Source organism: Caretta caretta, chromosome 1 (genome assembly GCF_965140235.1).
Source record: "Caretta caretta isolate rCarCar2 chromosome 1, rCarCar1.hap1, whole genome shotgun sequence".
Taxonomy (NCBI): Eukaryota; Metazoa; Chordata; order Testudines; family Cheloniidae; genus Caretta; species Caretta caretta.
The window spans coordinates 14,578,762-14,594,092 of record NC_134206.1 but is presented as its reverse complement, the minus strand read 5'-3'; the positions used below and the strand labels follow the sequence as shown (position 1 = coordinate 14,594,092).

The window sequence follows — 15,331 nt, the reverse complement described above, 5'->3', positions numbered from 1 at the left end:
ACATGAGTTTCTGAAGTTCCTACATCAGCCTGGGGCTGAAGAAGACTCAAGGCCTGTCCTACCCTGTGTCTGCTAAGAGTCAAAGGGAAGTAGGAAGAAGGGACGAGTCCAGTAACTTTCTCTGGAAAATGTCTCAGTGTGTGAACTGACAGAAATAATGGAGTAGATTAGCTACAGGCCAAGACTACCAGTTAGCCAAGTCAACACAGCTGGAAGTCCAGTTAACCAGCAACTGCCTCTTTCATAACAAACAGAATGAAGTAACAAGCTTTGTTATTCTGTAGACCCACAAAGTGGAGTAATGTGAGCTCTGTGTCGGCCTCTTGTTCTGCTTCCCCTGATAAGGTAAACCATGCTGCTCAGTGGTGTCCCTCTGACAGGTCTCCATTTTCCTTATGACAGGTCTCCATTTCAATCCTGTGTTTAAAGTAGCCATCGTGCTGCCAACTCTTGTGCTACTCAGTAGCTCTTGCAGTCACATGACTAGACCCGAATTTCAGCTTTCATTAAAAAAAAAAAAGTAGATATCTAGCTGTCAAGATTGCAGAGAAAAGCTTGAAAACATTAACCCTAAAGTCTTGAAAGCCCGGAAGGAAGGAATGAATAAATAATTAGAAAACCCCAAATGTATTATTTTTGAAAAAATCTAATGATTTTTTCAGTCAACCTCATGGTTTTTTTGAGGTCTGGCTCCTGATTTTTGAATGCTTAGGGTTGGCAGTTCTGTAGCCATAAATCCAACCTTGTGAGTGATTCCTACACATTAGCAGGTGTCAGTTCTGCTGCATGTATGGAATCATTGTCTTTACCAGGCCAGAATCTTATAAAATAGATGATTCATGGAAAAGGAGGAAACTAGAATGGTGGAAACTTTTACTAAAGAAAACAATCCTGGGCATAGACACTGTGTGCTTTGTTTTGGTATGAATAGCTGGAGGTATCTTTTCCGCCTGTTTTCTTGGCGTTTGTGGATCAGTTTCAATTTGTTTTTAAAAGGTATTTGTTACGGCAAGAGTCACCAGATGACGTTGTACATAGCCTTAGAAGTTCTTTTTCTTAGCATGCACGGGATGGTCGGTCCATGCTGACAGTTTTATGATGGATATTCTTCTGAGGGAAGCTGAGGCATTCAGCCTTAATCTAACTAGAGTCAATTCTTGGAGCAAAGTGGGTAACTGGGCTTCAGTTAAGAGTTCTGAGAAATGGGATTGCCTGCCTGCTGTTTGTGACCACCTCTGTTCAGAGACAGGTAAACGTAGTGTAAAGAAAACAAGAGACGCTAAAGATATCCAGCCTTTGTGTCGCTGATTTCTCCGCCAACAAGAAAGTGACCTGCAAGACTCTGACATCAGCCCGCTTGGCAGAGGGGGTTAAAATATTTTCAACTGTAACCTAGTGTGAATTAAATCATGTTTTATAAGACCAGAGAGACTTGGTTTTTAATAGCTTTTATATGATGATCTGTAACTAAAATCTCTCCATCTTGTCCCATGAGTCATCAATCGGAGTAAGAATCTAGGTGCTTGTTTAAATTTCCCCTTCTCACCTCACACCCCTTCAGCTGGAAAAAGTAACCTCTGATGCTCTCTGGGATTCCTGACATGAAATCCACACTAAACTCAGTTCATGAAACAGACTGAGGTCCTGCTGAATATAAGCAGAGGGCCTGATTTTCCAAAGTGCTGAGTGCCCACAAATCCCATTGAACTCAATGAGAGGTGGAGTTGATCAACCCATTTAACAATCAAGACATGCACCCAACCTTCACATGAACCTCTTGCTACACATCAGTAAAACCTATTGGCTTGGAAGAGTGTTTTAAAGTGTCTGGAAGGTATCTCATTAAAACGATAGTCGTGGGTTACTGTGACTCCAGATCAAATTTTCTCAGTCTATAAGTAAAGAAATGGCTTTAGCCAGCCTTGCACATTTACCCTCTAAGACTCTAATTGGAATTTAATGAACAGTTCTGTTAACCATGTGTGAGCCAGGGCAGGTCTACACTTAAAACAATGCAGCTGCGCCGCTGTAGTGCTTCAGTGAAGATGCTACCACGCTGACAGGAGAGCCTCCCATTGACACAGTGCTGTCTACATGGCGGGGGAGGTCAGCATAACTGCATCGCTCAGGGGGGTGGATTTTTCACACCCCTGAGCCACTTACTTATTCCGATATAGGTCTGGCTGCAAAATCAAAGCCATCGCACTCTCCCAGAGCTGTATTGACGCTTTAGGGTTAACAGGACTGAAAATTAGTTTTTAAAAAATTGCTTAAATGACAAATAAGCAGATATGGCTTGGAATGCAGACATGGGGCATGTCTTCTGGGTAAGAAGGTGCTGTTTTACGGTAGCCCCCATAACGCTGTTAAACTGAGGTGTTGGTGACTCACACAGAACAGGCGTTTTGAAGGACAGTTTTATTGAGTGAAGATTAGAAGAGTTCTCTTTGTAGAAATTCCTTATTATAGCCCCACTGTTGATGATAAAACGACAATGCATTTTTACGCACGAGGCAGGGACTGTCTTTTTGTTGTGTTCGTCAGACACCATCCACAATGGGGTCCCCATTTGTGATTGGGGCTCCTAGGTGCTACTGCAATACATGTAATAAACAAAAACAACACCTTCCCGGTACTTCCCACTCTCAGTACCAGAAACATACACAAAACCAGATATTCTATTGTGGCATTACACTGATTGACCACTGGGGGGCAGCACATGATTACTGTTTGGTCTCTTTTGGTAGAACTGAGATGACAATTCTTTCTGTAAAGACCAAAATAAATAAACAAATCACTCGCTATTCCTATATTTGCATATGATAGCCTGAGAGTCTCCCTGTTTCTGTTAATGTAATACTATCCCCTTCTCTCTGTGGATCTCAGAGCCTTTAGGATGAAGTGAGCTGTAGCTCACGAAAGCTCATGCTCAAATAAATTGGTTAGTCTCTAAGGTGCCACAAGTACTCCTTTTCTTAGAGCCTTTAGGAAACATCAGTTAATTCATTCTCACAACACTCTTGTAGGTAGCTACGACTACATCTCCCATATTGCAGAGGAGGAAACTGAGGCACAGACAGGCTAAGTGATGTGGCAGAGCTAAGAATAGAATGCAGGAGTCTGGCATCCCATGTCTTCTCTTTACCTACAAGACCATTCCGCCTACTCTTTCAGCCACTCTCATCGGATTGATAATTCTACTTTTACAAGGTTAAGCAAAAATGAGCGGGGCGTTCCCCACGATAACTAAAGAAATTTCAGGGCGTGACTGTAGGAGCCAGGCACCAAGTGAGATACTGTACTTTTAGCATGAGGTGGCAAAATGGGATGAGCAAACTTTGAATAAGTACATGAGAGGCAAGAGGTGACAATGGAAAGTTCTGACTGCTACTTAGTAAGAAGGGTGAACCAGTGTTTCAAGTGGTTTGGAAGCCAGAGGGTTGGGATCAAGTATAACCACCCCTCCACACACACACATGTGAAATAAATGTTCATGCATTTAATACAGATATTTCACAATGTCTTTATATATATACTAGGTAAGCACATGTAGTTTTTATTGATGCCTTTTGGTATTGTTTTTAAGTGAGGCAATAGGCCTCATACAAATTATTCAAATAAAATGCATAAATTGTTCTTCTTGGCCTCTGAGGATAGGACAAGAAGCAATGGGCTTAATTTGCAGCAAGGGAGGTTTAGGTTGGACATTAGGGAAAACTTCCTAACTGTCAGGGTGGTTAGGCACTATAATAAATTGCCCAGGGAGATTGTGGAATCTCCGTCATTGGAGATTTTTAAGAACAGGTTGGACAAACACCTGTCAGGGATGGTCTAGATAATATTTAGTCCTGCCTTGAGTGCAGGGGACTGGACTAGATGACCTCTTGAGGTCCCTTCCAATCCTACAATTCTACACATCCTGTGAGTTTGGGGGATGGAGAATTTGAGGGGAGGGAGTCTATGAGCTTCAGTGGGTTGGAGGATCTCTCTGGGGATTGGGAGCTGATGGGCACAATGAGAATCAGTGGGGGGTCTCTCTTTGGGGCTGGGAGTACAGTGACGATCAGTGCAGTTAGAACTGGGGTCTCTCTGGGCCAGGGGTACAGTGACTGTCAGTGGGGTTGAGGCCGAGGGGTCTCTCTAGGGGTGCAGAGAGTCCCTGGAACCCCTGCTGGAGGTGTTGCCTTTCCCAGGGTGCCTCTTCCCTCCCATACCCATCCTGTCCCTCCCTGTTGCCTCAGCTCTGAGCCTATCAGGGAGGCCAGCAGAGGAAGGTCAGCACCTCCTGCAGCTTCTCCCGGCCCCTCCCAGCCTCTCTGTGGCACCTGGGCTGTGCCAGGGCTGGAATCCTGGAAAGCTAGATCTAGGGCTCCCCTGTGTGTGCAGATGGGCCAATGAGTAGGCTGTGCCTGCCCATGGGGGACTGGAGTAGGGGTGGGGTGCTGTGTGGGGCAGTAGCTCTGATCCAGATCTGTAAACCCCGCACAACCCCACCTCCTCCACACCCACTGGGGTGAACAAGTAACAGGTGACAATGAGAAGGTTGAAATGCTTAGGAATGCAATCCCAGCTAAAAGGGGACAGAGAGGCCTCAAGGACAGATTAGAGACCAGCTAGGGAATGGGGACATAATGAAACCTGAAAGGTTTGATTCCTCTTAACCTAAAGGAAGTAGCAGAAATAATCTTAGCAGTTATTCTGAGAAGACCTAAAGGGAAAGATATAGGCCCAGTGGACTGGAGAAAGGGAAGCACACTGCAGGAGAGAGGGGGAGCCCAAGAAGTTTCCCTTTAATACTAAGACATTTGCTGTAACAATTAATAAAGCGGTAGAGGAAAATAAGGTGATAACGGAAGCCAATAGGGGTTAATCAGAAACCATAGATAGCAATACTATTTACTACTATTTGTATGATGGCTGTGCCCAGAAGCCCTGACTGAGATCAGGGCCCCATTGCACTAGATGCTGTACAGATGCGTGGTCAGAGCCAGCCCTTGCCCCAGTGTAGCTTACCATTAAAACAGACAAGCCAGACCAAGAGTGGGAGGAGGAAACAGAGGCCCAGAGATGGGAAGTGACTTGCTCATGATCATGGGGCAGGTGAGTGCCAGGTGCAGTATTTAGCTCTTACAATAGCGCAGAGCTATCCTGCAGAACCAAGCAGAAGCCTCGCGGAGCTCTCCTGTACCTTCCCAGAGTAAAAGCCATGGGAGGAGGATTCTGTGAGGTTCATTGTGGAGTGTCCTTCAGATGCTTCCATCAGGGTTAGCAGCCTTGGTGTCTGCACGGAGTGCAGGTGCTCAGAGAGGAAGGAAGCTGCAATATGTTTCAGCAGCCCCAGCATGGTGCTGTCTTCCCATCCAGGACCACCAAAGGGCCTCTCCTCAACATCCATCTAAACCCCCTTTCCAAGAGGGCAGCCATGTTAAGGGCGTGGAGCATCTCATCTCTCATGGGCAAGGTGAGCTCACTGGCAAAGCAAACACTGGAACGGATAGTCTTCATTGTCAGTAAAGCAGGAGGAAGTGAGCAGGCTGGTCCTTAGCTACTGTTATCCTTGACTGATGAGTCATTTGGCTCCCTGCTTCTCTGTACATGAAGCCACCAGGCTACCAGCCCTGACCATTTCTGTTTCCAGGATACAGGAAGCAGAGGTGGACATGAGATGGAAAGCCCAGATCCAGGTCCAGAACCAAATTGCAGGGACTCTTGGCCCCATCACTGCATGAGTTATAACAGAGAACCCCTGCAACAGATCAGATGTTAACCATAAGCCCCAGTACTCAGGCCTGTCACGGGTCTGGTAGAGCTTTTCTGTAAATCCGACGGAATGTGATTTCAAACATTCCGGGATCCTAACTTTGAATTAGCCTCGAGACATCAGCTGCCCCATCAGACTGTCTTCACGGACAGCACGTGTTTGCTTCTTAGAGCAGAGTGATACGGATGTTGTCTGGTGTCTTGGTCCTGATCATCTAGGGCAGTGGTTCTCAACCTGCAGCCTGTAGGCTGCTTGCGACCCAATCAGCACACAGCTGCAGCCCATGTGACAGCCTTGGGGCCATACAGGTACTATTTGTAGGATAGAGGTAGTATATAGTGTGGATATGGCCCACATCACACACAGAGAGCTGCATATGCGACCCACAATGGTAAATAGGTTGAGAACCTCTGATCTAGGGGAAAAGAATCCTTTTTATCACCTGCCTAGTACTAACAGCCAACCTGCCTACTGAGGTTTCGCAAAAAGAAAAGGAGGACTTGTGGCACCTTAGAGACTAACAGATTTATTTGAGCGTAAGCTTTCGTGAGCTACAGCTCACTTCATCGGATGCATCCGATGAAGTGAGCTGTAGCCCACGAGAGCTTATGCTCAAATAAATTGGTCAGTCTCTAAGGTGCCACAAGTCCTCCTTTTCTTTTTGCAAATACAGACTAACACAGCTGCTACTCTGAAACCTGAGGTTTCACTAGACTCCCTCCTGGCTGGTTAAGCACTCCCCTAAGCTATTACAGCATTCCTAAGCAGTTCTCATACCTGGGAATAGTTTTGTTTGTTCCCTGCTTTGGAATTTAGTTAGGAGTTCGCCGCCTCCTCCCTGTTCAGAGCCTTGGTAATGGAGTATCTGTTGAACAAAGTACACAGAGGACCAGCCAGGCCTCACGGCTAAGGCTTGAAGCCAAGAGCTTGACTCCTAATCCCAGATCTGCAATACTTTGGGCAGGTCATTCACACACAGGCTCTAGGTGAGCTGGTGATGTTGCTAGAGAACTGGGGCCATCTACTACTGTGGGATAGACTTCTGAAGTATGACAGGCTTGTCTTCTTTTGTGTTGAAGGAGCAGTGATTTAAGTCCCAGCTCCCCAGTCTGTTGGTTTTAATATATAGTATTTGAGCCTGCTTGCAGACAAATTTCTTGCAGCATTAACTTTCTGTCTTTGGTACAGTGAGGACTCCACAATGATGCATATTTTCTTTGCCCTCGCCTGGAGAGTGGTCACAAGCTCAGCCCTTGTCATCTTCAGGTCATGCTGCATGACTCATCTCTTTCCCGAAGGTTTCCCCGAATAACCAAAGATGAGGATTAACTAGGCTGCACACAAAAGTAGAAACCAATAACCAAGCCAAAGAGCAGCACAGATGCAACTGGCCACCTCTGGACAGCTCTCTCTTATTTCCGCACAGTGTCTAGCCTTGCAGGGGTTCCCAAACCGGTATGTGTATCGCTGGGAGTACACAAGACATCTCTGCCGGGGGAAATTGCGTAATGGTGGATTTTATTAACTCTTTTATTTATTGCATCTTCATAATAGGCTACTGAGATGAAGATTTAAAACTCTGTAGGAATTTGTTGTATAAATACAGTCGTTACTTCAAGATGTACCAACGAAAACAGATACACAGAGATGCTGGCATATGGAGCCCTCACTTCCGAATCACCACACAGTGCGGGTTCAGTTGTCCAGCAACTGTCCAGTCTCACTGAGCTCAGAACTTAAGGGGGTGGGGGGGGGGGGCTGGTTGTATGTGTTGCACTATATCTGTCCGTAACAGTGAAATATGGACAACGGCTAAAGAGAGGTAATGGTAAGAACACACAAGGTATCAGCGATGAGAAGTGAAGTGATGAAATTTCTTTTGCCAGTATCTGTGCACTTGCTGAAATCGCCAGTGAGACGCTGACTAATTACTCACCATATAGATCTCAGCCTCTGATGCGAAACACCGACACCAGTCACAAAACAGGATCTATATCAAAGAGACATAAATGGTAAAAAGTACATCAACATGGGATTTACTTGGACTGGAGCAGGGGCGGGCAAACTTTTTGGCCTGAGGGTCACATTGGGTTTCCAAAACTGTATGGAGGGCCGGTTAAGGGAGGCTGTGCGACCCCCTATCCGACCCCCCCCCCCACGGCTTCTCTCCCCCTGACCGCCCCTGGGACTCCTACCCCATCCAACCCACCCTAGCTCCCTGTCCCCTGACTGCCCCCGGACAGCCCAGCCCTGACTGCTCCATCCAACCCCTCCTCTCATTCCTGACTGCCCCACTCCCACCCCGGGACCCCTGCCCTACCCAACCCCCCCTGCTCCCTGGACACTCCACCCCTGACTGCCCCCCACTGCCCCATCCAACCGCTCCTCTCCTTCCTGACTGCCCTTCCGGGACCCCTGCCCCCATTCAACCCCCCCTGTTTCCCACCCTCTGACCGCCCTGATGCTTATCCACACCCTCAGCCCCTGAGCACCACCCCGAACTCCCCTGCCCTCTATCCAACCCCCCCACTCCCTGCCCCCTTACCGCACTGCCTGGAGCACTGGTGGCTGGCGGCGCTACAATCGCACCCTGCAGCACAGAGCACCGGGTCAGGCCAGGCTCTATCACTGCGCTGCCCCACGAGCTCACCGGCCCCCCGCCCAGAGCATGGCGCCGGCAGCGCAGTGAGCTGAGGCTGCGGATGGGAGGGGGAACAGCAGGGGAGGGGCCGGGGACTAGCCTCCCGGGCCAGGAGCTCAAGGGCCAGGCAGGAGGGTCCTGTGGGCCGTAGTTTGCCCACCTCTGAACTGCAGCCAGCGAATAGCCTCAGGTGCAGGGTGTGGGACGTAGTGAAGTCCTATCAAACAACAGCCTAAAACCATCTCTTCTACGCAGACCCTCGGAAACAAAACATGAACACAAAGGACAAACCACCAGAATTTTTCAAGCAGACATCGGCACAGTTAATGGTGAACAAGAAAGTTTTGCCCTCGGCTGCTGCTGACAACAGTAAAGCCCTCGAAGCGCCATAGGTAGTGAGCGTCCATGTTGCAAAATCAGGCAAATCTCACACCGTAGCAGAGGAACTACTGCTGCGTGTGGCTGCAGACATGGTAAGCACTAGGCCCCAAAATTAATTCAGTTCCTGCCATTATCAAATAGCAGCAGCATTGATGACATGGCCCACGATCTCCTAACTCAATTACTAGTAGCCAGCACTTTGCTCTGCAGCTGGACGAATCCGTGGACAAGGCAGGCTTCGCTCCCCTTCTCGTGTACGTGTGGTATATTTACAAAGGTGCAATACAGGACGATGTTGTGTTTTGCCAGTCACTGCCTTCCAGAACAGTGGAGGAGATTTTCTGGTTGCTTGACAACGTCACAAAATCAAAGTGATATCATCAGGTCACAATGTATTGGCATCTGCACCAATGGCACAAAACCAATGACTGGTAAGCACAGGGGAATAGTGACATGAATCAGAGCAGTCACTCCCAATGCGATGTGGGTGCATTGTAGTATACATAGGGAAGCACTTGCTGCCAGAAGCATGCCCACCAACGCCATCGGGCTCTTCAGGGTCATAGTCGCCATCCTGCAGACATCTAAAGTAGGAATGGGGGACTGAGCCCCTGCCCGTTCCGGCCTGGGCCCCTGCGGGCGCGTCTGTACATATTTATTTAATGTTTCTATTTCCTGATCAGGGGCATTGCTTCACCGCCTCGGGCGCAGAAGCCTAGGTGTATAGAACCGTCCCTGCTGATCTCCTGCCCACTGGAGGAAATAATCATGTGTGTGTGAATTCGGCTCCCTCCTGTCAGCCCAGCCAGGTGGGGGAGAGGGGGTTGCTGCCTGAGTGTTCCCGGTGCGTGTAGAAATCAATCGACCAGTGTAAGTCAGTATCCCATGAAATAAACATGGTTCCTGTCCAAAAAAAACACAAAACACCACTGGAAGGTGTGGGACAGCGCTGTAAACTTTATAAAAGCTCAACCACTGAACTCCAGAATCTGTTCCACTCTATGTAATGAGATGGGAAGCAAGCAGGTTAATCTATTGCTCCACAAGGTTTAACACCTGTCACAGGGCAAGGCCTTGGCACATTGCTTTGAACTTCATGCCCAGTTCAAGGTATTCTTGACAGACCACCTATTCCCATTCTCACTGTCTGTATGACAGCTTGGCTCTCATGGCTGGGCTACTTGTCCGATATATTCTCTCACCTGAATGATCTAAATCTAGGACTTCAAGGGCTCAAGGCAGCCATCTTCAGTGTCCAGGACAAATTATTATAGTTCTATATATTAGGTGTGTGTATATGTGCATTATAATTTGTACATTTTATACAGTGTTTGGGCATTAAGAGAGTTAACTAGCTCTGTTGGTCTGGTACCACGTTTGCCCTGGGTACCAGATTTAGATGGCTTTGGTTCTGTCCATACCAATGATACCGACTGAGCTGCAAAAAGGAAAGGAGGACTTGTGGCACCTTAGAGACTAACAAATTTATTTGAGTATAAGCTTTCATGAGCTACAGCTCACTTCCTCAGATTCTTTTCAATTCGATTGTGGCTCTCCGTGGGGACTCCTAGTCCTTGCCTTAGAGGCCTTGCGTGAGTGGCTTGTGGGTGTCTGCGCTCACCTCCCTTAGAAGTGGAGGGTTGTGGTGAGGGCTCCCACTGGGGCTCAGGAAGTTGAAGGGCTGACTCCTTGAGTAGGAGTTTGAGCCTCACTTCTCCATCTTCCCTGGATAAGGGTTTCAGTTGCTGACACAAGCCACCCACACTTCTGTGGGAAGTCTTTCTCCCAGGCTGTGAACACACTTGTGAGTGTCCATCAGTCACTGGGATAGATTCCTTGCGACTGAGACACTTTTTGAAGCGGGGAGGGGGAAGCGGGGGTGCTGGACATACCAAGGGGTTGGTGAAAGAATTTTTTTTTATTATTATTATTAAAAAGGCAATGTCTAAAATAAAGTGTAAACAAAGTAAAGAAAGGAGGCTTTCTGGGGAAGCTAAAAATGAGCAATTCTAAAAGCATTAATGAGCCATGAATGGACAGCTATAGCTCCCTCTCTAGCCAAGCATGGTTGAGAAGGACCTGAGGAGGGTTTGCATGCAAGGAGCAGTGCATGCTCCCAAAGCTCTCCAATCAGCAGCACAGGGATCCAGAGACCCCTACAGTGGAGCACCCATCAGGACACGACTTGAAGTAGTAACTTGATGTATAAGATCCTCACGAGAGGTGTTTCAACACTTTGCAGGGCTGAACTCCAAACCTGGAGCTCATGAAGGATCTCTGGGAAGTAAGTGTTTAATTTCTGAGCAGTTGAGAGGGGAAGATTTACTACTGGTTAATCTCTAGGCTGTCATTGCCCTAATGCACAGGTAACCAGAGAGTTACCTGGAGGAGCACTTGCAACACAGTCTAAATAAAATAAACCAAATAGCCACAGATAACATTTAAGGAACCCAGCTACACATCTGGATGATGCAAAAGAGAGCCATGGCACAGGAGAGGAGGGTATGAACTATTTTTGCTCAAATTTATTTCTATAAATTTGTACACAAAGTTTGGATGTGGTACAATAGTCCATCAAATAGGAAAGGAGGAACATTTAGGTGTGATGCAAGATTCCAGGACTGTCCTCTCGCATAATACAAAGGCACGTTTCAGAGCTTCAATACACTCAACAATTAACTGTTGAAGAAGGCAGGTTACACATGCAGTAGTGCAATGCTTTAAATTATACACACACACACACACACACACACACACTGTACTCTGAATAATACATCTCCCTACAAGCATAAGTGTCAACATCCATGTAAACAAACATTTAAAAAAAAACAGTCAGATGTATATCCTGTGCAGAAAGGCTACTCTCTCACATTCATAGCATGGAATATATTATAATTTTTTATAAACTCCTCTTTAAACAGCAGAATTCATTCCCAACTTTACATTTGGACCCTGATCTTGCAAACACATGTATCACTTTATGCATGTGAACAGCCCCATCAGATTCACCCCACTGCACATCCCTGAGTGTTTGCAGGATCAGGGCCACTGTTACATTCACATAAAATTGCACCTCCCAATACTTCTAGAGTTTGTTTAAAGTATTGCTGGCTAATACTGAGCGCTTCCAACATTTTCTCATACAACACACATTCAAGTACCATCTAAAGTCAGACCTGCTTATAAAGACATTCAAAAATTAAAAATAGGGAGCTAAGTATACAGTATGGAAATAACATGGTCCATTAGAGTTACAAGTTCTTTTGGTTTCCAACACCATGCACAGCAGAAGCTATAAAACTGGGTCCAACCATCAAACTGTATTATTTGTGCTTTCAGAGGGGGCTTTTCCCAACCAGAAACACCCTTGTGCTATGTAACTACATCTAAAAGCAGTTCTTGTGCAATGGACCTACAATACTGGGCTCACTATCAAATCAGTAAGTGCTTTCTTTGGGTTGTAAAATGAATGGACCCTTCTCTCCCAGCAGAATCTGTGCCACTGCTGGTAAGAACCTGTAGCAGTGGGAATATTTAAAGTCCACCATCAGAAATATTATATAGCAGATTCCAATGGGTATCATGTTTTCCTCTGTCCTCATTGCCACAGCTGTGGGGAATCATAATATTCTTCCGGATAGTGATAGCACTTTGTAATGGGATGCATCTCAAGCAAGATTTTTTTTATTTTTAAAAAGGTCTAACATTTGAATAGTTTAACAACTTTTTTCCTTTAAAAACAGACACCCATCCACACATGCTTTCAGATTTATAGAACAAAAAACAATGTGGACTTCTGGAGACCTCATCTCCAACTCTGATTTCGAGCAGGTCAACATCAGGTCAAACGTAGTTCTCTCAGTTGATGTCCAATACCTCAGTCTCTGGCAGGCCAAACTTAGTCTTGTACTTGTCAAAGAGTTTAATCAGAGAGCTCACATACATGCGGTGATAAAAGTCTACTTCCCTCTGGCTCGGATGGTCAATTTTGGGAATGGTGATAGGCTCCCCAACTGAAAAGAAAAAAAAGAAAACTGAACCAGAACATTAGCTTTTTCTCCCAACAGAGTGTCTGAGGTTTCTGCATTGTCTAGAGTCCTGTCTACGCTGGCGTTTTGCACTGGTGTAGCTACGTTTGTGCAGCCCCCGGTGTAGATGCCCTGCAATGGTGTAAGACAGGGATTGCACCAGAACAATTTAACACACTAAGGGGCTTATCCAAAGCCCACTGCAGTTATTGGAGATTCCCACAACGTTCAGCGAGCTCTGCATCAGAATGCAAGTCACACTGGTACATCCCTGGTTTCCAGTGGTGCAGAGCGGGTCTTCAGTCGCCAGTTACAGTGGTTGTAGCAGAATCAAAGTTACATCAGTGCAAATTTTGCTGCCACTGCACCAAAGGGTGTAGTAACTTCTGCAGTTACAGACTGGCGGTAACTTACTACCCTTTCAAGAGCAAGGAGGAGGAATTGTATCTTAGCGGGATGTCTCAGGAATACAACGCCTCCTGGTGAAATGCCTGGGGTAGTGCTGCTTATGCATTACCCTGTGCTGAAAGGTATAATAATCTAGCTCACTGAACTGTTCCTGGGTGGTCCATGCCAAATATACTGATCTTCTGCACTCTGCTGAGTTGGCTATTGGTCCTGTGCTGTTCTTATCTGGGTCACAAAGGGAGATGTGGCTTTACAATACTGTAAATAGGATATTCACATAGGATCCACATGGAGAGAAGGGGGACAGAGTAGGGAAACAATGATAACTTTGGACTGTCTGCAGAGCTTAGCCAATTGCCGTAGGATGGATTTTTCATACACTGTGGATCCTGTAGCTGACTTCAAGAGTCTCAGTTTCTGGTAGGTCCAAGTAACTGCTGTAATTTTTAAAACTGATGAATTAGAGACCTAACATACAAGCTGCAGTAAAAGAAACCCTGCATAGAACTGGGCTGTTTCTCCCTCCTGAAAAGCTTGGTGCTTTGGGAGGTGAGAACAAAGAGGGAGCTCAGTGTCAGAACACTCAGTCTGGAGTGGGATCCCAACACAGATCTGGATTCTAGAGAGTGACCAAGTGTAACAACTTCTGCTAAATAACATGGTAACTGCAAGAAACTCAGTTATTCTTAGAAGGATAAAGGGCTAAGTTCATCCTGCTTGAATCTGAGCCTTTGGATCCAGGGAGTCTAGTTATCCAAACCTCAGAGTCCACTAAACCAGCCTCTTCTCCAGCCCAACAGAACAGTGTGGTGCTGTATGTCATGTACATGTTCAAATCCAGTGCTTACCAACAGTGGTGATGGGCTTGGAATACGGTAGCAATCCCCAGGTGTTGGAAGAGAAGAGGCCACGGCCATGGAATATGCATGGAGCAAAACCAATGTGTTTTTGAAACTTCTTCTGGACCCATCTTCCCCAGGAGCCCTCCTCAAAGATCACCTGCTTGTAAACCTCGTTCTCGCCAAATGAATACACAGGGACCAAATCCGCTCTACAAATAAAAAAACCAGACATGAGTCAAAACCTTCCCGAGTCTGGAGATCAGCTTCTAGGCTCAGTGCCAACAGGCACATGCCTGAACAAAGAAGAGCTGCAGAAGAGGCTCCTGCTGATTTTCTGCACGCTGTATTCACTGCAACTTTGCCTGCAACAGACGAAACTAGCCTTCCCTATTGCTAGGAGTTACGATGCCTGCAAGATGCAATAAGCTCCAGTGGGTGCCCATCAGGTGTACAAATCAACTAGAGAGGGAGGATGGGATTGTGATTAAGGCAGAGACAGACAGACTCAGGAGATCTGGGTTCAATTCCTGGCTCTGCTACAGATTCCTTGGGCCAATCATTTAAATCTTTCTATTTCTCATCTGTAAGGAAGGATTTCCCCCATTTTTCTACCACACTTTGCCTTGTCTTCAACTGGCAAGATCTTCGGGGCTGGGACTGCCCATGTCTATGTACAGTGCACAGAACGCCCAGCACAATGATCTCCGCTAGGAATTAGCATAATACAAGTACTTAACATGTGAAAAAAACAACCCCCAAATTAGAAAAAAAATGGTGAGCTAGCCACAAATCACTTCCCATGCAGCTCTGTTTGTGTAAGGACTGAAGCAAGCACTGGCACTGCCAGTTTCATAGAGGTGTGCACGAACAAAAAGTTAATCTGGTTCCTATTTCAGGGTTGGGCAGAACAATACCGTGGAAGTGGAACAAAGTAAAGGACAATACAGGCTTTGGAACAGCAGAGTGTTACCGCATTTGTGCAGATGGCAGCGGTAACTGTAGATGTTGCCAAAGCTGTTTTATATCAAAGAAATAACGAGGGAAACTGACACTACAAGTGAAAGATCTCCACTACTCTAGGTCAGTTCCTTCCACTGCAAACTGCTCCATGTACACACAGCCCCAAAGGGAAAGGCAAGAACAAGCTCTCATGCCTGAAATCCTAGAATCTCATACACAATATGGAAAGAGTGAATCCAAAGAGTTCATTGCTTCATGTAATGACCAAGGGAGAGCATAGGGGGAGGGGCTGTTATAATCTACTCCCATA

General features: G+C 46.4%; 1 protein-coding gene across 1 annotated transcript in view; it reads right to left on the bottom strand.

Annotated features, from left to right (window-relative positions):
- Positions 1-11,281: 11,281 nt before the first annotated feature.
- DGAT2 (diacylglycerol O-acyltransferase 2) overlaps positions 11,282-15,331 on the bottom strand; it is a 39,861-nt gene continuing 35,811 nt past the window's right edge. The window contains exons 7-8 of the mRNA XM_048839996.2: positions 14,068-14,270; positions 11,282-12,796 (exon numbers count right to left, since the gene is read on the bottom strand). Coding sequence (XP_048695953.1) covers positions 12,642-12,796; positions 14,068-14,270 — 358 coding nt within the window. The 3' untranslated portion in view covers positions 11,282-12,641. The remainder of the gene's footprint in view (positions 12,797-14,067; positions 14,271-15,331) is intronic.